The 24,765-nt window shown below is 41.3% G+C and overlaps 1 protein-coding gene across 1 annotated transcript in view; it reads right to left on the bottom strand.

Annotated features, from left to right (window-relative positions):
* RAB3C (RAB3C, member RAS oncogene family) overlaps positions 1–24,336 on the bottom strand; it is a 262,943-nt gene extending 238,607 nt beyond the window's left edge. The window contains exon 1 of the mRNA XM_068990686.1: positions 24,109–24,336. Coding sequence (XP_068846787.1) covers positions 24,109–24,336 — 228 coding nt within the window. The remainder of the gene's footprint in view (positions 1–24,108) is intronic.
* Positions 24,337–24,765: the final 429 nt, after the last annotated feature.

Raw genomic sequence — 24,765 nt, forward strand, 5'->3', positions numbered from 1 at the left:
TGGCCATGCATCTTCTAAACTGTAACAGAAGAGTTATTTCATTTGCCTTTCTGTGTTAGGAAAAGAAGAGTTACAGTATGTTCTAGAGTGCAGCCTCAGGGGCTCGGGGAGGAAGTCAGGGAGAATCTGAGGATGTGCAAACCCTGGTCCTGACAGTACCAGTCAAGATATGGAGGATGACAGGTTCAGATGCAATTAGTCTGATTTTGATTCCTAGGATGACAATTCAGTGCCTGGCTAAGAAAATAGCCAATTCTCTAGACACCATCCCCATCAAACACAGAGATCTATTTTGCATGCTAGATGATGTAGCTTTTTTTTTTTTTTAAAGTATTTTCTTGGAGGAAGGAGCAGCCTTTAAAAGGCTTTCCTTGAACTGTTGCTCCTAGATTAAGAAGTATTCATTTGGAAAGCTTCTGTTAAGGACAGACTGCAAGCACCCCATGTAACTGATCCCATGTTTGACAAACAAGATATTCTTTCTTATGCGTTTGACCATAAGCTGGTCATCTGGTCATTTTCATACCACACTTCCTCCTCTGTCCTTAAGAAAACTGGAGAAAAACTGATCACCTTCATACACATACCACTATTCCAGGGTTGTATCTCCAGGAAAGATGGCTCAGATGGCTCCTCCCTTCAACTCATAAACATAGAGACAACAAATTTCCTTGTCACCTCTCAGAGCACTCATATAAACTGCCCCCTTACTGTGGGCACCCAAATAGAACTGAATTCATCAATGTACTTTTACCAAAAAGTGTTACTCTTTTGCATAAACACTGTCCTTTCCTATCTTTATCCCTGATACTTCAGTTTAGCTACAAGTCTTGGTCTTAAATGACTTTTCCGTCTGCAGTAACGATCAGCAACCTCTAATATATTGTTATGAAGCTCGAGTTTCTACCCACTGCCATGGGAAGGAAGCCTAAAAATGGGTAAACCCAAGTTTTGTGAGACCTGGGGTTCATGCAATTTGTGGGTGCCCTGGCATCTTAGAGAATGTGCAGTGCTCCTCAAGGGGTCAGAGAGACACGTTCCTCAGAGGTAATTGTGGGGCAGTCTCACTTCTTTATCTTATATCAACAGGGGAAAGTCTCAGAATGACAATGCACACCTTTCTGAGACTGGATGTTGACCTTCTTCCTGGGTCCAAGTAATGAAGAGTGATAAGAACTAACCTTTACTGAGTTACTCTCTATAAGGTGCTATGTTAAGTGATACAGTACACACTTCTTATTATTGATAAACATATTATGAGATAGATATCCTAATTGTGCCCATTTTACAGATGCAGTAACTGGGCCTGAGAGAGGCTAGGAAGCCATGACTCAGGACAGTTTGCCATCGGGGCCTGTTCCCTTAACCAGACTGCTGCCCTGGCTCCTGAGAAGCAGAGGCTCTTGCAGCAGATCCGCTTTCTCTGTGTAATACTGAAACAATGGAGGGAAGAATGGTGATGATTACGAGAACTGCAAATAGGTGGATAAAATTAGGAGTACAACCAAAGAGACTTGACAATCAAATATCCATAGAGTAAATGAGCATGATCAGGACTCTGATAGACATAACCACACTCATTCATGTACTCAGCATGTGTGATGTCTCCCATGTGCCAGCCATCACGGGCGCTGAGACTCTTGAGTTGAATAATGCATGGTCTATTTTGCCCACAGAAGCTCATAATTTAGGGAAAGAAAGTAAAACAAACTAAATGCCAGATTGTTCGGGTAAGTATCAGTTACTAATATGACTTTTAATGGCAAGTTTTATCTCTTGCTCTTATCTTGACTTGTTCTGCATTTCTACATGGAAAAAGTATCCACCAAATACTTTCCCTTGCACTGCTGAGTCTTCATCACTCAAATACACAGATGAAAAGATTAGGGTCCTGGCAGAACCCCCTGGGGGTGAGATGGCCTATGCCAATGCTTTCTCTTCCACTTTCCTTCCCATCACCTAGTTTACAGAGCCCCTGGTCTCTTTTCGTAACAGCTGCCACATCCCAGGGGGCATACCTCATTGCCAGAGTCAGTGAGGGATGTATCTTTGTCTTCCCCAGACCCCCATTCTAAAAGATATATGGTGTAGTGGTTTTTCAGGTTTCATTCTCCCTGCCTTCATCTCAGTAAAGGGTTAGGAAGTTGAAGAAATGGACTCTGGGTGCCCCACTTGCTTAAAACAGGTCAGTTTCCTCCAGTCTCTAGGATTCTGCACACTTCAGCCTTCAGCAAATGACTCTATATCCTAAAAAATATTTAACAATCACTGCGGCAAATGATAGAGTTTGAGGAAACAAACCTCTCTTTGAGATCAAGAGAATGGGATCTCAGTGGGAACCTTTCCATTTTAATTCACAGTATATTCAGAAACACAGAATAAAACAAACCAAAACAATGAGCTAATGGAGAATAAAGAGTACGTGTAACCCTCGGTCTCTAGGGATGCATCAAATAGCAGGGAAAGAAAGGAATGAGGAGCGAAGTTAGCAACCAGTGGGGAGTGGGACTATATTTAGTTCTGAACTGAAGAAAGGATGACAGGCAGACAGGGAAAGAAAAGAGGATGAAGAAGCAGGTAAACCCATTGTCAGGTAGAGTATATTGGAGACCCTGAAGCTTTGATGATATCCTTCCAGGCACCAGCATCCCCTGTTTCTAGCCACTCCAAAGGATAGACCTCCAGCAGAAAGCCACATCTGAGTCAACCTAAGGCTGTTCTGCTCCAGAAATCAGAAATCAGATCTGAGTATCTAAGTTTACCCCTCCCTGGATCTATCCTTGATCTCAGCAGACTAACACAGACCTACCTCCAATTCTGCATGAGCAGACACAATGTGACAGGAGTTAGTCCACTTGAGTGGAATCTGTTCCTTAGAGAAGCAGTTATCAAACTTCATTGCATCATACTCATCTGAGAAGCTTGTTAGAAATCTAGATTCCCTGGCTCTCTCTCAGAGTGATTCTGATTCAGTGGGCTCAGAACCTACATTTTCAAAAAATTCTCCAAAGAATTCTGACAAGGATAAACCTTTGAGGACTATGTCTCTGGAGAGACCATGGTTCCTGGGCTAAAATCATTGACTAGACACTCCTCTGGGTACTAATGGTGCTCAAAAACACCAGGCCCCTGCTTTATACAGCCTTCTGTGCTTACTTTCATCTGTGTTCTTCTATAATATTCTGAGATTAACCCATCTGCAAATTTGACAGCCTCTCAACTATAGAAGCCTTTATGTTGTCAAAGCAGAGACATTACTTTGCCAACAAAGGTCCATCTAGTCAAGGCTATGGTTTTTCCAATGGTCATGTATGGATGTGAGAGTTGGACTGTGAAGAAAGCTGAGCGCTGAAGAATTGATGCTTTTCAACTGTGGTGCTGGAGAAGACTCTTGAGAGTCCCTTGGACTGCAAGGAGATTCAACCAGTCCATCCTAAAGGAGATCAGTCCTAGGTGTTCTTTGGAAGGACTGATGATAAAGCTGAAACTCCAATACTTTGGCCACCTCATGCGAAGAGTTGACTCATTGGAAAAGACTCTGATGCTGGGAGGGATTGGGGGCAAGAGGAGAGGGGGATGACAGAGGATGAAATGGCTGGATGGCATCACTGACTCGATGGACATGAGTTTGGGTAAAATCCAGGAGTTGGTGATGGACAGGGAGGCCTGGCGTGCTGCAATTCACGGGGTCGCAAAGAGTTGGACATGACTGAGCGACTGAACTGAACTGAACTGAACTGAGTAGGTACTATCAACAATGCTAGGCAAAAATGTATTAGAAGGTCTTGATTTTCACCAGTCCCTGAGTAAGAAACCTCGGTTCTTCCATCCAGTTTCAGCCCTTGACATCTATTAATATGTTACTACAAAACTTAATTTAGAATTTTACTCTCAGAGCCAGACCTACAGACTTTGCTACAACATTCACAGAAGCATGCCATAGAGCAAAATAGAAAAAACTTTCAATTTTCACTTTCTTGTTTCCAACTGACTATAAATTTGTGGAGAATTAAAGAGTAGGGATGAAATCTGAGCTAATTTTGACCCAGAGGTTAATTGCTTTGCAAAATCTGAAGGGAAAAAGAAGTCACTTCTTAAAAGAGGAGGATGGATCTACTGGCTAAAATAAAATGAAATGATTTATATCTGCACATTATTTTCCTCAACTACCATATAAGGGCAATGATGTACCTTAAGAGTTTGGGTCAGCCTTTCACACAGGTGGTACAAGCTGAGGAGGCCAGGGAAGGTGGCCCTAGAGTGACACCCACTGCTGTAAGTTTCTTTGGTTAATAAGTTAATACCCTTAGGATATTTCAGATATGAGTCTATCCGTTATGCATAATTTAGTGTAAATTAATATTTAGCCTCTGATAACTTTGAAAAGATTAGGATTCCAAAATCCAGGACGCTTCTTTCACCAGCAATGCTCCTTCTGAATATTATGCCTCTCAGAAAAATGGCCTCTCTATTTAGTAGTACAGTTAGTAAATTAAGTAGGAGTTGGGAGAGAATTTGCCACACTTGTCACCTGCCTCCCTTCCCAGAATGGGGGGGATGTTCTTTACTCCAGTGAGTTTGATCTGAGCAGGACTTACTTTCCAGTATTTTGCTCTTGATATTGCCATAACAGCTAGGTATGAAAGACGTAGGTTTGTGCTTTCATTTACTCCTTCTCTCATTCAGATATTACTGAAAAATAACTTCCTTCTAGTTCAGCCTCTGTCTGCAAAGGCTTGTACTCTTTGCTTTGAGCTTCAAACTTGTCTTCTGCAAAAGAAGATCTCTTTATTTTATCTAACAGCAAATGGGAGTAGAAGGCAGTGCCATGTGCTAAGTTGCGTTAGTTGTGTCCAATTTCTTTGCAACCCTATGGACTGTAGCCCACCAGGCTCCTCTGTCCATGGCGATTCTCCAGACAAGAATACTGTAGTGGGTTGCCATGCCCTCCTCCAGGGGATCTTTCTGACCCAGGGTTCAAACCCTCATCTTTTATGTCTCCTGCATTGGCAGGTGGGTTCTTTATCACTAGCACCACCTGGGAAGCCCAGTACCTCTCTATAAAGGTGTGCCCTTTAAAATATGTGTCAACAATGCCATAGTTTTTGAATGATATTAATAATTTATTTCAGAACTAAAGCAGCTGTACTCAAATTATGGCCTGGGGGCACCCAAGTCCCTTCAGAAGATCTCTGAGTTAAAAATTACTTTAAAATATTACTGAACTATTATATGTCTTTTTCATTCTTTCTTTCATAAGTGTTCAGTGTAGGTTTCCAGAGGTAACAGGTTACATGACATGTGATATAGCAAAAGACTGAATGAGGAAGCAGATATCAGAAACCAGCTGTCCTCTATGAAGTCAGACATTAGAGAGATTTGCAGAAATACAAAACAATATTACTCTTCTCACTATTTTTTTGTTTTTCAAAGTGTAGTTCTTTTCATCAAAAGTATATAATTTATTTTTGCATGCAATGTGTTTATTATTGTTATTTTAAATAAATTAGTAAATTTTTTCAGTTTTCACTTCTGGTATAGTAAATTATCAATAGATAAAACCCACATTAACACAAATTCTTTGGGGTCTTCAATAATTTTCAAAGATACAAATGGGCCCTCAAATTAAGAGAACACTATATAAGATGCATTATACATACTACATTATTCTTCAAAACTACCCTATAATGCAAATATTTTTATCCTTATTTTATAGAAAATGAAACCAAGACATAAGAGAATAAATAATTTGCCTAATCAAATCATCAGACACCAAAGCTCATTATTTCTCCCCATGCTCTCTTGCTCCTCTTATTAAAGCTGGCTTTATGATTGGTCTACTTGTGAGACTGAGTATAGAAATGGACAATGGGCAGACCACATATAAAAATAAAACTGACCCACAACCTGTAGCAACCTGCCAGGAAACCACCCCACTTATCTCCAATAAACAACCCAGGATGCCAGCCTGCTATTAGACTTGCAGGAAACTAGATTGCTATCTCTAGTGATGATCCAAGAAGCTATTAATAAATAAAAAGTCTTGTAAACAACTGATTCAAAAGAGTCAGGACTTATTAATAACTGAAATCTTCATCTAAATTTAGTCCCCACTTCCAATTAGGGCCAATCAGAAAAAGCTAACTATGCATGCCTAACCAATCAGAAAGAAGCTGTTCTCTTTCTAGTTATCCCACCTACAACTCCCCCTGCCAAGAACTTTCACTCAGGACATCACCTGATGCCTTCCTTTTTCTCTCCTGGAAGGCTTTTCCACTCCTCTCTCAGCCTTTCAGTCTCTGCCAGAATACAAGTTAACAGCGGCTGGCTCCTTAGCTATATCAAGTTCAGCATAAAGAGCCTTTGCTTTTCTCATTTAGTTGTTCTTCATTTACTTCCACGCTTGTTTCTGTGCCATTATCCTGTAAGTCATCAGAAGACAGGAAGCTTAAAAACTCTTGGCCCCCTCACCTCCAGAGTCAAGCACTTCATACAGTACAGAGTGATCATTCATAAACATCTGGTCATTTAAGACAAAGCCTTCCTGGGCTTGTTTGACTGAAACAGGGTGACTACCTGGTTATCTGGCTGTTCACTTCACACCATCCAGCCTAGTGGGGTTATACCACACAAACCCCCCTATCACTGATTTCCAGACATTTGGCCTTCTGAGACCTAAATAATATTAATAATTGTGAAAAATGAAAATTTTCAATCTAAAATAAAACTAAAAGTTATAAAATGAAAAATTTTATGCATGTGTCCTCAGGAAAAAAAAAAAAAACATAAGGACTGAGAGGCTGATTTCTGGTAAATAATAATATTGAAATTTTCTTAAATGATAATAAATTGGTTAAGGGTTGCTGCATATCAACCCTGGAAAGTTTTGTTCATAGTTTCCAGACACATGAACAAGATATGGGTTGGTCTCACAAAATAAGCTGAATTGAGTTTTGACTGTATGACTGGATTCATTTTGACTGCTAGGGGAATTTTCAAAGTTGATCTTCATTTGTTTTTTATTTCAACAGGCTCTAACTGAACCCCTCCTTCCTGACCTTCTCTACCCATAAAGAAACCCACCCAGTGCCTCAAAGGAGGCTGTGATGTGCTAGAGTTTACATGTCCCAAAGTGTAATTCTTCTGTTATTCCCTCATAAACTCACTTTTGAACAACAGAGTTTGCATCAGTTTACCTCTTCATTTAGGTCAGCATAATAAATAAATACAAATGGACAGAGAACTGCCATATTTTCCCCTCATCTTTTCAGAGATTAGATAAAAGTTTCACTGGCATTTTTATTTTCTATGCAGACATTCACTCATATTTGAGTGAAAGTTAATTTATCTTTTAAAGAAGCAGACCTTAATGGCCATATATGTACTCATAGTGCTAACTCATTAGCAGTATCTTGAGTGTTTGATAGAATTATTTAGAAACTGCCCATTGATACAGTTAGGGAGGACCATGTGGTCAGTCAAGGCAAAACGAAAGTTGTGAAATGTTCCATATTGTTCAAATTCTCATGGGTATGAATATAAGAAGTGCATGCCATATAATATCTATGATTCAAGTTCTCTAAAATGTTTATTTGGGCTGTCTGCCTTTTGTTTGGTAACTGAAAGGTTTTATATAGAAAATATAAAACACTACCTTCTTCATTGTGCAGGATATATGCCTTCGCCTTTCCAGATCCCTTTTTTACCCAATTCCATCCTGCTCTGTGGTCCAGGGAGCTGATTTCTATGAATCGCTAAAACAGAGTTCCCCTGATGGTAGACTAAGCCAATAAGCGGCACAGGTGAAAGGTCAGGGGTCAATAGGACTGAGACATCTGGACATTTCTTCCCCTTGGTCCCTTCTCTGCAGTCATTGACAGGTAGAAGCCTTGGCCTCTTAGAAGAACACAGCCCCTCCTCCACCCATGCCTAGAGCTTCAGTTACAGCTCTCTCCTGGTCCCCATTCCCTTTACTCCAAGGGTGGCAATAATTCTGAGTCTATACCTCCCCCTTTGAGCTTCCCCAAACTCTGTACATACCTTTGTAAAAATCTTTTAAATCTCCTAAATCATCCAGTGCATTTCTCTCTCAAACCCTGTTGATACTTTCATTCCTTCGATTTAAAAAAAATTTATGTCTCCATTTTACTTTTAGTTTATACTCCATGGTTTTGCACCTGATACTTTACAGACGTTCTAGGATTTAGTTGTTTTCAAAGACTGGAGACTTCTTGAACGTGGAAACCTTGCCTTTCACTTCTCTGTATCCATCAATGGGTTGAATAAAGTCATCTCTGTCAGCTGATGCTCACACTTGCTATTTCTTTTATCTTGCTGATTGAGTTGTCATAGTGGCTATGCTGAAGACTAGCAAAATTCATGTTTTTAGAGCAAAAGCAGGAGGAAAAATATTCGTAACGCTGAAAATAACTATCTAGTTGGGGAAATGCTGCACTTTTCTCTTAAATCTTACTTGAGAAAAAATGCAAAGCAATTAAATGCTTCATTTGTACTCAGATTTAAGCTGTGTTTATATAATACCAGAACAACTGGTCAGTTCAGTATCATTGAAATAAATCAACAGGAAAAATGAGTGACTTGGTGACACAGACACAGTCCGCATCTTAGATCAGAGGCTGCCGGTATCACTGGTATAATTTCCTAAGGAAATTATATCCCAGTATTTTAATAACAGCTCTCCAAGGATCTAATGATTTACAATTGTTTTGTTATAGGGCAGGACATCAATTTTATGAGCATTTAATAAACAGGCTTGTGGGTTTGGCTTTCCTGTACAGTTGATGGCTCAGTCTAGATGCACAGATGGCTCCAAAGCACCAAGAAACATCTTAACAACACAGCTGACTACACTTGGGCAGATTAACATTTACCAGTGGCTACAGAGAGGAACCGAGGTGTCCAGAAGACGATTCATCTTTTCAGTGTGCCGGTATATTTCATTACCATGTCAAGATACCAAAATAAAGCTCTTCATATAAATATCTGCCTACATTAGAAATGGTGACTTATGGCCCCCCACAAAGTTCATGGAGAAGGCAATGGCACCCCACTCCAGTACTCTTGCTTGGAAAATCCCATGGATAGAGGAGCCTGGTAGGCTGCAGTCCATGGCGTCGCGAAGAGTCGGACACGACTGAGCGACTTCACTTTCGCTTTTCACTTTCATTGGAGAAGGAAATGGCAACCCACTCCAGTGTTCTTGCCTGGAGAGTCCCAGAGACGGCGGAGCCTGGCGGGCTGCCATCTATGGGGTCGCACAGAGTTGGACACGACTGAAGCGACTTAGCAGCAACACAGTTCTAGAAAGTGTGGAGTTAGGTAGGTAGGTAACGTCAACATCGGTAAAATGCAGGAGACAGAGAAAGAAAAACGACATGCTATGTGTTGGCACTATGCTAAGAACTTCATAAATATTTTATGAAATCTTTACAAAGAATTGTAAGCAACACACTCAGATCTGCTAACCACTCGTTCGCTATGTGACCTTGGGCAAGTTATCCACTCTCCTGCTTCAGTTTCCCTATCTGTGAACTGAAGCTAACAACAGAAAATATTCCATCCTTCTTCTGATACTGTTTTGCATTTATCAGATTGCTCTGATTATTTCTCCATAGCACTATCATAATCTATAACTTTTTTATTTTACTTTCAACCTCAAATTCCTTCACTGTGTCTGGTACACAGTACAAACTCCATAAATGTCAATCAAGTGAATTAATGAATGAAAAAATTGCTTTTCACTTGGCAGTTCTTAGCTTAGATATATAGATGTTCTCAGAAGCCTTCCCAGAGTCCTCAAGACCAAGTTAGGCATCTTTCCTGGCAGTCCTGAGAATTTATCACAGCAGATGAATTCTGTCTTCTTCCATCTACCATCTCATCAGACGGTTGCCTCCTAATGGCCAACTCTGTGCATCCTTCACTATTGTACCCCCACCAACAAGCACAGTGCTTGGCACACAGTAGGCATCCAACAAATATTTGGTTTGATTAAATTAACTAGACTGGGTACAAAAGTCTGAAGGTTGGTACACTATTTACAAAAGAGAACTAACGTTTATTGTCAGTTTTGTACCTAGTATTGAACTGGGTATAAGTATTTACTATAGCAAATATTAGCAATTAAGAGGTAGGGGTTATTTTCTCTCATTTCACAAACAAGTAAATGTTGGCACAGGGAAGTTAGTGCTTGAGGTCACATAGCTAGTGAGAGCAGGGTCAGTATTTGAACTACAAACTCCCTGCCCCTTGGTGGCACCCACTTAGTGATCCATGGGGTGATCTTTTCTTCCATATTTGTTTTCCTGTCTTCCTACATGGGTGGTAAGCTCTGCTAGGCCAGGAACAAAGTCAGTACCATCCTTTGTATTTTGTCAATGCTGAGAAGAGAGGTTTGAACGCAGCAGGATGGGGGAGTCACTGCTTCTGGCTGTCTGAAAGAGCGAATGTTTTTCATGCATCTTGACATTTCACACACAGTATCAGCTTCTTCTCAGGGGTGAAACTAAATCTTGCCTTTCTCAATATCCCAGGAAAAGCAGATGCTAAGTTAGAAGAAACGTGACAGGCGGAAAAGAGCATACAAGTGACAGCACCAGGAGTGGTCTTGGCAGCTGTCACTGGCTTCTGCAGTTCTCTTAAGGAATTCACCCGGGGGAAAAATGTTGCTTCCTTAGCCACAGATTAGAGGGTTGAACACCATCCTGAAATCAATGGTCAGGGTGACTAGGCTAGGTGAGCATCAAATGCAAAGACTGTAGTCAGGTATTTATTCCATTAACTCAGATGCTTCCTTCCAAATACTCTACTTTTTATGCACTCTCCCCAGCAGTGGACACAGGCATTCCAGAAATGTGCGAGAAGTGAATGGAATGTGTTCCAGTCCCTTCTACTATGCAGATCTATGTGTTTTAAGCACAAAACAGATAAAGCACAAGCTGCTCATGCTGGAAGATAGTAAGTTTCAAATAAATAACTGATTCCTTTCTCTAACTATAAATAATTTCTTGGAACAGGTAAGAAGGGAATATAGAAAGATATAGAGCAATTACTTATTGTGGAAAAGGTGCATGCTAGAGATTAATATATGTAAGATTAGAGGGAGTTGGGTAGAAGGTGGTGAAGTAGAAGGACTTGAGCTTACCTCCTCTCACAAAACCACCAGGATCAGGACTAACTGCTTGTTGAACTGTGTCAACAAAAAAGACTGAAACCTACCAGAAGAAATATTCTCCACCCAAAAGCAAAGCAGCAGCCACAACAGGATGAAAAAAGGAGCACAATAAAATCAAATCCCATACCCACTAGATGGTGACCTACAAACTGGAAAACAGCTAATCATACAGTTTCTCCCACAGAAGTGAGAGTTCTGAGCCCCACATGTGGCTCTTCAGCCTGGAGTGGGGGGAGGTGTGGCATCAGAAGGAATAGTCCCCATAGGATCTGGTTGTGCAGGCCAATCAGGATTGATCGCATGAACCCCACAGGAGTGGGTGAAACAGAAACTTCATGCCTGCAGGGTGCACACGATATGCACTGGAACCCAGAAACAGAGCAGTGATTTCATAGGATCCTGGGCCAGATTGACCTGTAGGTCTTGGAGGCCTTGCTGGGGAGGCAGGTGCAGGTGTGACTCACTACGGGGACAAGAACACTGGTGGTGGAGGTACCTCGGAGTACTCACTGGCATACTGGAGGCTGCCATTTTGACACAAACACCTGGCACTACCCAACAGCCTGTAAGCACCAGTGCCAGGACCCTCCAGGGCAAATAACCAACAAGGAAGGAACAAAGCCCTACTCATAAGCAGACAAGCTGCCTAAAACCTTCCTGAGCACAACTAAACACACTTCTTGACATGGCTCTGTTAGGGGATGCACACTGATTGAAACCGCCCACCCTGGCCAGGCACCATAGTAACCATTTGCATGAGTTGCTTTATGACAGGAGATCCTGATAAGGAATACGGAACTAACAAGCCACCACCAACCAGAAGAGTTCAGGAAAGGTCGAAAGGAGACACCGAGTGTCCATCCACTTCCCAGAATCCCTCTCGCTAGCATCTGTCTTGGCTGAGCGATGTGTGCACCGCCAGGAAAGACTCTGAATTAGAATGATTGGCGAAAGACCACCCAAAAACTAATACCATAACCATAAAACCCGAGACTGCGAGCCACACGGCAGAGCAGTTCTCCTGGGTTCCCTTCCCCTACTGCTCTCCACCCAGGTGCCCTTTCCCAATAAAATCTCTTGCTTTGTCAGCCGTGTCTCCTCTGACAATTCTTTTCCGAGTGTTAGACAACAGCCCAGTTTTGGGCCCTGGAAGGGGTCCCCTTTCCTGCAACAGCTCTGCCCACCAGAGAGACAAGACCCAGTTCCACACAGCAGTGGGCAGGATCAGCTTCACCCACCAGGGTCAAGAGTCAGACACAAGAAGCAAGAGGAGCTGCGATTCTGCAGTCTGCGGAAGGAGACCACAAGTGCAGAAAGTTAGACAAAATGAGACAACAGAGAAATGTGTTCCAGATGAAGGAACAAGATAAAAACCCAGAATAACAACTAAGTGAAGTGGAAACAAGCAATATATCCAGTAAAGTATTTAGTATAAAGATAGTAAAGATGATCCATGATCCTGGAAAAAGAGGGGAGAGAGAGACCAAGAAGATACAAGAAAAATTTAACAAAGAGCTAGACGAGCAGTTTTTCTAGTGGCTCAGTGGGAAAGAATCCGCCTGACAGTGCAGAACACAAGTTCGATCTCTGCTCTCACGTGCCGCAGAGATACTAAGCCCATGTGCCGCAACTCTTAAGCCTGTGCTCTAGAGCTGGGAGCTGCAACCAATAAGCCCATGTGAGGGCACTTACTGGAGTCCACACACCTTAGAGTCCATGCTCCACAACAAGAGAAGCCAGCAATAAGCCTATGCACTACAATGAAGAGCAGCCCTGCCCTCCACAACTAGGGAAAGGCCCACACAGGAATAAAGATCCAGCACAGCCAAAAACAGATGCATAAACAAAATCATATTAAAGAAGAGCTAGATGATATAAAGAATGAACAGAGGAACAATGACTGAAATGAAAAGTAGACTAAGCTAAGCTAAGCTACGTCGCTTCAGTCGTGTCCGACTCTGTGCGACCCCATAGACGGAGGCCCACCAGGCTCCCCCGTCCCTGGGATTCTCCAGGCAAGGACACTGGAATGGGTTGCCATTTCCTTCTCCATGAAAATATTCCATAAATGAATTTCAGTAACTCTTAAACATTCCACAAAATTTCCTAAGAACCTGTGAGAGTATAATACCTGGCAATCCTCTCTCAAACAGAAATTCACCTATCTGCTACATTACTGCTGATGATCTGAGAGGAATCAACTGAGTAAATGAAGCAAAAGGGCGGGGGGAAGTAAGCTGGAAGACAGAATGGTAAAACTCAATGACACAGAACAGAATAAAGGAAAAAGAATGTAAAGAAGTAAGGACAGTTTAAGAGACCTCTGCTGCTGCTGCTGCTGCTAAGTCGCTTCAGTCGTGTCCAACTCTGTGTGACCCCATAGACGGCAGCCCACCAGGCTCCCCTGTCCCTGGGATTCTCCAGGCAAGAACACTGGAGTGGGTTGCCATTTCCTTCTACAGAACAACATTAAACATGCAAACATTCTCAATAGGGGTCGCAAAAGAAGAAAAGAATGGGCTTGATAAAATATTTGAAAAGATAATGGTGCAAAAACTTCCCTCACATGGGAAAGGAAACGTTCACTCAAGTTCAGGATGTTCAGAGAGTCCCATATAGGATAAACCCAAGGAGGAACATGCTGAGACATGTATTAATCAAATGGTGAAAAGCTAAAAACAAAGAGAAAATATTAAAAGCAACAAGGGAAAAAACAACAAATCCCCATAAGGTGATCAGTTAATTTTTCAGCAAAAACTCTACAGGTCAGAAGGAAGTGGCATGATATATATAATGTGATGAAAGGGAAAAACCTACAATGAAGGATACTCTACCTAGCAAGGCTCTCATTCAGACTTGATGGAGAAATCAAAAGCCTTACAGGCAAACAAAAGCTAAGAGATTTCAGCACTACCGAAACAGCTTTACAAAAAATGCTAAAGGAACTTCTCTAGGCAGAAAAGAAACAGACACAAGCAGAAAACAAAAAAATTACAAAGGGGAAGGCTGCCCAGTCAAGGCAAACATACAGTAAAGGTAGGAAATCATCAACACAGAAATATGATACCAAAACCAATGATCATAAGAAAACCAGCGTACAAATGCAGACCGTAGCAAATGCTTTGGAAATTAAAAGACCAGTAATTTAAAACGATCTTATACAGATACAGTCTGCTATATCAAATCGTCATGGTTACCACAAACTGAAAGTCTATAATAGACACAAAAAAGCAAAGCAATCTAGTCATCTACTCACAAGAGAAGAGAACGAAAGAGGAAGAGAAGAAAAAAGACCTACAAAACAAATCCAAAACAGCAATAAGAATATACACATCATTAATTACCTTAAAGGTAAATGGATTAAATGCCCCAACCAAAAGACACAGACTGGCTAAAATGAATACACAAATAAGATCCATACATTAACACATGCTGTTTATAAGAGACCCACTTCAGATCTAGGGATGCATTTAGATGGAAAGTGTGAGGATGAAAAGGTATTCCATGCAAATGGAAATCAAAAGAAAGCTGAAGAAGTGACACTCATATCAGACAAAATAGGCTTTAAAATAAAGGTTGTTAAAAGAGACAAGAAGGATACTACATAATGATCAAGGGATCAATCAAGGAAGATACAACAATTGAAAATATATATGCACCCATCATAAGAGCAGCTCAATACATATGGCAAATACTAACAGTCACGAAAAGAAAAATTGACAGTAACAATGTGGGGGATTCTAACACTCCACTTACATCAGTGGACAAGCCATCAAGACAGAAAATCATTAAGAAATTAGATGGACCTATCTGTTATTTATAGAGCAGTAGATCAGATTGATCTAAAGCTCTATAAATATTAAGTCAGATGGACTTAATTGATATTAATAGAGCATTCAATCCAAAAGCAGCAGAATACACACACATTCTCAGATCCATTTGGAACATTCTCTAGGATCAGGTCAGTTCAGTGGCTAAGTCATGTCCAACTCTTTGCAACCCCATGGACTGCAGCACGCCAGGCTTCCCAGTTCTTCACCAACTCCCAGAGTTTCCTCAAACTCATGTCCATTGAGTCAGTGATGCCATCCAACCATCTCAACCTCTATCATCTTCTTCTCCTGCCCTCAATCTTTCCCAGCATCCGGATCTTTTCCAATGAGTCTGTTCATCGCATCACATGGCCAAAATATTATAGCTTTGGCTTCAGCATCAGTCCTTTATATTCAGGGTTGATTTCCTTTAGGATTGACTGGTTTTATCTCCTTGCTGTTCAAGGGACTCTCAAGAGTCTTCTAGAGCATCAATTCTTTGGCACTCAGCCTTCGTTATGGTTCAACTCTCACATCCATACATAATTACTGGAAAAACCATAGCTTTGACAAGACAGACCTTTATCGGCAAAGGAGTGTCTCTGCTTTTTAATATGTTGTCTAGACTTATCATAGCACTTCTTCCAAGGAGCAAGTATTGTTTAATTTCATGGCTGTAGTCACTGTCTGCAATGATTTTGGAGCCCAAGGAAATAAAATCTGTCATTGTTTCCACTTTTCCCCCTCTATTTCCTTCATCTGTTAAACAGGGCTAATAGGAATAACCACATTCTTTCATGGGGTTTGGCAAAAAATACATTCTAAAATGCACATAAAGTGCTTACTTTGTGGGTCAACACTGGGTTCATTAAAGTGATGCTCTTATCAAATTTTCAGGAAAATCTTAAAGATCTTTTCCTGATCCCAACAGTTGAAGTCTCTAAATATTGAGAACCAAAAATGCACTGAGGCTGTAGTGAGAATGGTTGAAATCATAAGCATTTTTCAGAGTGGAATTAATGACATAAGCCACCCCTGGGGCTCTAAGAACCTGCCTGCTGTATTAGGCATGTCTTTTACTTCCCTTGTGGCTCAGCTGGTAAAGAATCCACCTGCAAAGTTGAACCCTGGGTTCAATCCCTGGGTTGGGACGATCCCCTGGAGAAGGTAAAGGCTACTCATTCCAGTATTCTGGCCTAGAGAATTCCATGGACTGTATAATCCATGGAGTCGCAAAGAGTCAGCCATGACTGAGCAACTTTCACTTTCACTTTCACTTTCCTTTCTGTATTCAGATGCTTTGACAGCTGGGGCTTGTGAATCCTGGAGGGACTGCCCCGCTCAGTTAGTTAACTCTGAGAGGCAGTAAACAACTCACTGGAACTCATGCAAACCATCAATACAGAGCTCACAGGGCAAACATCCCAGTCTTGGGTTCTCACACTGGGCTACTATCCCCTTGGCCTAATCACTCCAGAGCCAAACAGGCATCTGATGACTTAGGAAAGCCACTAAGCCCCAGAGCCTGCTGCAGGAATTCAAACTAGCCAGTCCTCAGCCTGCTTACATGCCTTATACAGAAACCACAATAGAGGCTGCCATCACATTCCCCTTTCTGCCTCCTGACCCACTCAGGGACTCCCCTTTGCTCCCAAGGGCCTTCCTCCCCACGCCCATGTGTCCGTCTCTTAAAATCTTGGAGCATAACAAACCACTATTTCAAGGGCAGTTGTTTCCTGATTTGTGGGCCTCAACACATCTAACTAACAATAAAACCTGTCTTTTAAAATACCGTCTTCCTCCAGGACTGAGCTGGGGAAGCAGGGTTTATATCTTCTCAGTTTACTCATCCATCTCCTGCATTAGATTTTGATAGAGACACCACCTTCATATATGGCTGCTGGATGGCAATCAGAATCCCCTTTCGTTGCATATGGACCAGCAGCACATGCTTGATGAGCAGATTCCATTTTCGTGAAAAGGAAAAGGCACCCCTTCCTGGAGCTGAGCACAGCTCAGCATGTGGCACTCTGGCTGGAGCGCAGTCACACTTGAACCCTGGTTTGTGCCCTTGTCCAGGACACAACGGGTACCTCTGCATGTGGCAGGCCTCCGATCACCAGGAGGATGACTTTCTTACTAATTCAGGCCAGCCAGAGCTCAGAAATGAAGGAGGGAAGAAGATGGGGAATGGGGAAAGAGGGACAGAAAGGATAAGGAGTGGTGAGGTTGAGGTTAGGAAAAAGAGAATGCAAAAATGATAAAATGCCAGTTCTAATTAATAAGGAAACAGCTATCCCCTTTGTCTGCCTGCCCCCTGCCCACTTTAAACCTACATCCTCCAATTTTTCAAGTCAAGTCTTTTACTTGTGAGAATCAACCTTGATTTCTGGACTTGAACAATGCAGGCCTAACTTAAAAAGGAAAAGTGCTTTTTTTCAGTAAAGGAACTTGCCTTTTATTCAGGGGGGCCACAAATTTAAACCCAGTTCACTACATAGTTTAGTTTCAAGAATTATCAGTATTCTTAATTTTGTAGATTGCTATAGACTTCGAAGTTCATACACTAGTAATACAGACACTGAAAATAAATACAATACTAAGATATTCTTAATAATGGGTGTTGTATTGTTTTTCAATCTTCTCACTGGGAGGAAATCCACTCTACAAAGCCTTTCCTGAAGCTAAACTACTTAAAAATTAAAAGCAAAACATTATAGACTCCAGCTGTGAAATATTTTACTATATTTAAAGAAAAAAACTGATACACAATTGTTCTCCAATGTATTCTTCATAGAATCAAATAGATACACAAAATAAAAGAATAAGCTCTAATACTTGAAGTCTCAAAAATTTTGAAAAATTTTGACTTGAGAATCCCAGAAATGATAATAAATAAAAATGCAACAAGAAATGTTAATATAGTGAAGGACAGAGGGATTTGTAAGGATACTAAAGGAATGTAACCTAGTACAAATGAACCATGGTGTCTCTAAACAAATTTATTCCAAGGCAGTAATCAACTTCCACAAACAGGAGGTGTAACACATCCAGAAAGAAATGTCAATGTTTTTATAGCTGTTAAAATGTGTTCTTTAAATGTGGATCATTACAAATCCAATAATCCAGTCTGTGGTTTCAGAATCCCTGCCACCCCCCAACCCCACTGCACATGCAAAAAACCTACTCATGAAATTAAAAGACTCTTGCTTCTTGGAAGAAAAGCTATGACTAACCTAGACAATATATTAAAAAGCAGAGACTTCACTTTGCCAACAAAGGTCTGTATAGTCAATGCTATGGTTTTTCCAGTAGTCACATATGGATGGATGTGAGAGTTGGACCACAAAGAAGGCTGAGCATCAAAGAATTGATGCTTTCGAACTGTGGTGCTGGAGAAGACTCTTGAGAGTCTGTTGAACAGCAAGGAGATCAAACCACTCAATCCTAAAGGAAACAATGCTGAATATTCATTGGAATGACTGATGTTGAAGCTGAAGCTCCAATACTTTGCCACCTCATTGGAAAAGACCCTGATGCTGGGAAAGATTGAAGGGAGGAGGAAAAGGGGGCAACAGAGGATGAAATGGTTGGAATACATCGCTGGCTCTGTGGACATGACTCTGAGCAAACTCCGGGAGATAATGGAGGACAGGGAAGCCTGGCGTGCTGCAGTCCATGGGGTCACAAAGAGCTGGACACAACTTAGTGACTGAACAGCAACAAATAAAAAACTGGGCAGTCTTACCACCCAGGTTCTCTCTTGCTGACACTACGGAACTACTCTAGCCTCAAGTTTGAGGTTCCTTTGCCTAATGGCAACACTGGAAACAAGGTGTGAGATGTATCACAATTGTGATACTTACTTTGAGTGTGAAGTAGCAACCAGATTGGCTTAGCTAGAAGAAGACCTGGATTTTAGACTCTGCTCTGGCACTAACTGTAAGGTGAAGTCAAATCACTTCACCTCTCCTTATATCTTCATTTCCTAACCTGGAAACAGTTCTATTTGTGGACTTTAAAATACAGTGATCAGAGTTACATGAATATCTACAGCTTTTCTTGGTAGATAATAATGAACTGGACTAATCTGTGATAATTTTTATCGCTATGAAACAATTTTGCTTCTCTTCCTTTGAAATATATAATAGGCTATGATAGTGTGATAGAATAAGAAACACATATTTGGTCTTCCTCCTGGTTCCTGACACAGAGCTTCCATAATCTTTAAAATTTTCTAAGTGATGGGAGTGAAAGGAGCATCTTTTATTATTCATAATAAGCCCCTTCCTGCCACCCAAGAGTTCATGCTAATGAGGTGACTCCTGGTTTACACCTACATAGCTTCAAAATGGGGGCTTATTACAACCTTGTAAATCAGTTATATCCCAATATAAAATATAATAAAAAATAAAAAGAATAGGGGCTGACTGTCAGAATAAACTATGTGACCAAAAAGTTGAAACTTTCAGCCCCATCCCTGACCTCTGGGAGGAGAGACAGGCTGAAGACTGAATTAATCACCAATGACCAAGGATTGCATCCGTCATGCCTATGTAAAGGGAGCTCCATAAAAATCCCAAAGGATGAGGTTTAGAGAGCTTTGGGGTCGGTGCATGTATTAGGGTGCTGGGAGGGTGACACCCCAGAGACTGCAGGACGCTGCACCCCGCCCCCCACAAAAATTTGCCCTATGCTTCTCTTCTATCTGGTTGTTCCTGAGCTGTGTCCTTTATAGTAAATTGGTAACAGTAAGTAAACTTTTCCTGAATTCTGTGAGCTGTTCTAGCAACTTATCAACCATGAGGGGTGGGGTTGTGGACCTGTCAATTTATATCCTGTAGGTCAAAAGCACAGGGGCCCAGATTTGTGATGGGTGCCTGAAGTGGGGGATGGGAGGAGAAGGGATACGGTTCGTGGAACTGATTCCTTTACTTGTGGGATCTGTGCTAACTCTGGGTAATTAGTGTCAACGTTGTATTAAATTACAGGACATCTCATTAGTATCTGCATAGAAATGAAGAATTCTTTGGTTTGGAAAACTCCCACATTTGGTTCCAGAAATGTTGCAAGTAGAAACAGATTATACATAGTACAGGCTAAGATATTTGTGGACACCTTAATGAATCTTGTGAGTCCCTTGGACTGCAAGGAGATCCAACCAGTCCATCCTAAAGGAGACCAGTCCTGGGTGTCCATTGGAAGGACTGATGCTGAGGCTGAAACTCTAATACTTTGGCCACTTCATGTGAAGAGTTGACTCATTGGAAAAGACCCTGATGCTGGGAGGGATTGGGGGCAGGAGGAGAAGGGGATGACAGGATGAGATGGCCGGATGGCATCACCGACTTGATGGACATGAGTTTGGGTGAACTCCGGGAGCTGGTGATGGACAGGGAGGCCTGGCATGCTGCGATTCATGGGGTCGCAAAGAGTCAGGCACAACTGAACGACTGAACTAACTAACTAACTCACTAACGAATTTGTTACACATTAATACAAGTGCATAAAAATACTATTAGCTGGGGAAAACAGTTCATGTTTGACTGCTGCTGCTCCTAAGTCGCTTCAGTCGTGTCCAACTCTGTACGACCCCATAGACAGCAGCCCACTAGGCTCCCTCATCCCTTGGATTCTCCAGGCAAGAACACTGGAGTGGGTTGCCATTTCCTTCTCCAATGTGTGAAAGTGAAAAGTGAAAGTGAAGTCGCTCAGTCATGTCTGACCCTCAGCGACCCCATGGACTGCAGGCTTCCAGGTTCCTCCGTCCATGGGAGAGTACTTCCCGGGCAAGAGTACTGGAGTGGGGTGCTATTGCCTTCTACTAGCAATATAAAATGGCAAACCATCAATGCCAGATACAGTCACAAATAAATAAAGTCAAAAAAAACTGTACACAACTAATTATTTCCCACTATAGTTATAACAAAGCAAGAACCCCTAGAATTACTATAGGAATGTTTAGATTTAAGCAAGCTAGCCTATTACTCTTTATCCTTTCTTCCTCTGCATGACTGAAGTCATTGAGATGGTCAAACTCTTTCAAAAACATGTTCTTCAGCATCCCAGGATACAGTGACTAAGATTCTATCACCTGTTCATGAGAACACGTCTTAATTAGGGCAACATGGTGAATGGGAACAAACCAAAGCATTAGAATTTGATAGACCTAGCCTGGAATCAACCCCTTGACATCTATGATCTTGGACAAGCTATTTAATTTGTCAGACATGACTTAGCAAGTGAACAATAACAAAAACCTTTAGGTTTCTTGTATAAAATAGGAGTAATAATAAAGAGTTTGTTGTTGTGGGAATTAGATATAAGGCATAGGTATATGTTCAATAAATGCTAGCTGCATATAATATTTACACAGCTTGATATTTGCTTATAGACATACAATTACTCCATGAGTATTCATTTCTTTCCCCAACTATACTATAGGTTCAATGAGCCAAAATCTTTGCTTTTGAGTGGTTCACAATCTAGTAGACCAGTTGGAATAATGTAGTGTCAAATCTATTTTCATACCCCCAGAATCATGGGCACGTTAAGAGTTCTCAACGTCCCTAAGAGGAAGAAATAAGATTGTTTTGATCACAAAGAAAATAGACTACCATTGTGACTGAGGTGAGGAGAGAGCTGGGTGAAGGGTTCCTGGGTGGCTTATCCCTGAAGGGAGTGTGGGTATCCACAGAATGGAGAATGAGCTCCCAGGCTGGACTGGGCTATGAAGAGAATTAGAGGTTTTGGGGAAATGGTAGATTACGGATGCATGCGTGCATGGAAGTTGCTTCAGTCGTGTCTGACTCTGTAACCCCCTGAAGTGTAGCCCGCCAGGCCTCTCTGTCCATGGGGATTCTTCAGGCAACAATACTGGAGTAGGTTGCCACGCCCTTCTCCCGGGGATCTTTCCAACCCAGCGATCAAACCTGCGTTTCCTATGTCTCCTGCATTGCAGGCAGATTCTTTACTGCTGAGCCACTGGGGAAGCCTGGATTATGGATGAGTAGAGACAAATTTGAACAGATTTGTATGTCAGGGGCTTTTTAGTGAAGTTAATGGTAACTGAGAAGCACAAGGAGGTATCAGAGTAGAAGCAGTTCAGGGAGCCAAATTGGGCTTTGCAAGGCTCAGAAAAGAGCAACTTTCACGCAGAAGACCTGAACAGATGCAACCGAACTTCAGTGTACACGAGTGAACTCTGGCCTGATACTATCACTGAGGGTTTTGAAATGTTTTTGTAAGTATGAGATTATAATTCTCAAAAATGTATATTATTTGAAGTATATCTATTTTGTATTAAGGACAGATAACTTTACATCTCTACAGAGCAATTCTTTCAAGAACCTAAATTGAGAAACTGCTAGAAATTATAGGATTGCATTTATACACCATGTTGGTGTTTTACCTAAACAATCACAACAACCACCTTTAAACATTCCTAAGATTAATGGCAGGAGCTGTCAGCCAGAAAAATAACAGTTCTTCCGTATTAGCAGGAAGAACATGGTCACAAAGGTAAGAGATGTGTAGTTACCAAATTAATTTTCAATTCATCAAAGTCCATAAAAACAAAGAGACCTTTCTTAGGCCTGGATCTGAAAGTTATCTCCATATAATAATCAGTTGCTTAAAGCTCAAAGGAAGAGAATGTGAAGCAATAAACACAGCTTTTTCTGTCTCCATATACAGGGCTGCATGCTTCTAAAGAGGGATCCACCCAACAAAAATATCTTTGGGAACCAGTAGAGCAGCAATGGGAACTGGGTCTATTTTTCCAAGTTCTTTTCTGAGTTCTAATTAGACTTGGAAAACTCCATAATGAGAATAAGTAAAATCTAATAATCTACTGTAAGCTGCCTAAGAGGATATCTACCTGTATGTATATCTGCATCTTTGAATTTTATTCCTAAGAGCTTTAAGATATGAAAGGACATCTGCTATATTTATTATATACAGATATCTTAAGGGATCTTTCCTTTAAAAAAAAATGTAAGTGTTTTACTCCAAGATTTGTCTTTCTTTCAGCTTTCCATATTTGAGGAGGCAAGCTTATCATCAGTCCTACAAATCAACCCTGGCACCAGCAACAAATGTTAATAGGTGTTGGAATTGTATCAGAAGAAGACAGAAAGCTAAATTCTTGGGAAACATCCATTTATAGCTCAAATCCATCTGAGTGGCAAATGTACAAAAGAACAGAGAGAGGGGACCAAAACTCACTATAAAAGCATTCTACCATGGTGCCCATACATTACATGATGTACAAAAAATACTATATAACTCTCTATTGGTATAGTCAATTTTTTTTGTTACTTCATCTCTTATTTATTTCAAACCTGCTACCCATATGTACTTTTTCTTCTGTTTGTCACTTGCTATTCTCCTCAGTTATCACAACCGTTTAGTTAAGGAATCTCTGATCTTCTACAGGGGGTGAGGAAGAGGCAGAAAGCCAGGTACACAGTCTCAAAACTTGTTGAAGAACCTTCTCCTTAGGGAAAAACCCTGTTTAAAATAAATACTTTATTTCATGTGTCTTGCTGGGTTGGACTGTGTGGTAAACATAACTCTTATTGCTGAAAGCACAAAGTCTGAGGAGATTAAATAGACACTTTACAAAATTTAGCTAGGGCATTATGAAGGGATAAACCTAAGCTTTCTCTACAATATGCTTTAAAATGACGAGGGCAGGCTGCTTCCTGTGACTTGAAAAGACTAGTTGCAGTTTGCCTATTTTGTCAATTAGAAAACTGTCAGAGAAGGACCCAGAGACTTGCTCCAGGTCACACAGACCGTACAAGACAGAGCCAGACTTTCTACTGAGTGTTCCTTACCACAACAGACAGACATTTGGATTTTCTTTCTTCTGAAGAATCTTGAGAAGCATCAAATGACAACAAGGTCTAATTCAGTCTCCACACCTTAGAGAGGCATCACTCTCTTGGCCTTTGAACTAGAATGTGCTGTGGCAAAGAACCTGGCAATGGGGGCTGATGGACCCCCATGGGATCAGAACAAGGCAGAAAGCGTTTGCCTCACACACATACACAGTCAATGTCCTAGGCTGAAGGATGCTGTCGGTTCAAAGTCACTTACCCAAATCTGGAGCTTAATTCTCTTTTCATTTTTGAATACAGTTTTGACTTTGAAATCGATCCCGACTGTGCTGACGAACGCAGATGTAAAGGAGTCATCTGCGTAACGGAAGAGAAAAGATGTCTTCCCCACACTGCTATTGCCAATGATGAGCAGCTTGAACATGTAGTCAAAGTTCTGATCAGAGGAGTCTTTCTGGCCATACCTGGCATCTTGGGCAGAGGCCATCTGTGGGGAAAAAACAAAAGAGGTGTGGATGAGTCTTCCGTTTGCTATGAAGCTAGCAGCACATTCATTATTGGCCTTGCCAGAAACAGATGTCAGACCACTTAGGAAAGAAGTTGAGAGAGCTCCCCAGCCTTCCTCTGATGCTGGTATCCATGGCAATAATTCCCTGCTGGAAGACAGAAAAGCAAATCTACGGCTCTTTCCAGCTGTGTTAGTGTTTGTCACTGCTCAGCATTCAGAGCGAATCAAAGACACCAAAGGAGATGTAACATGAAAAGCGAAGATATGAGGGCATGCAGATTCTGGAACTTTGTAATTCCAGTGACAGCGACACCAAAGTGGCTGAACAGCAGGGTGCTTTTTCCTGAGTTATCTGAATTATTAGGGTCTCTCTTATTTTCTAGGGAAGCATACCCAAAGCCTATCTCT

Source organism: Capricornis sumatraensis, chromosome 18 (genome assembly GCF_032405125.1).
Source record: "Capricornis sumatraensis isolate serow.1 chromosome 18, serow.2, whole genome shotgun sequence".
Lineage (NCBI taxonomy): Eukaryota > Metazoa > Chordata > Mammalia > Artiodactyla > Bovidae > Capricornis > Capricornis sumatraensis.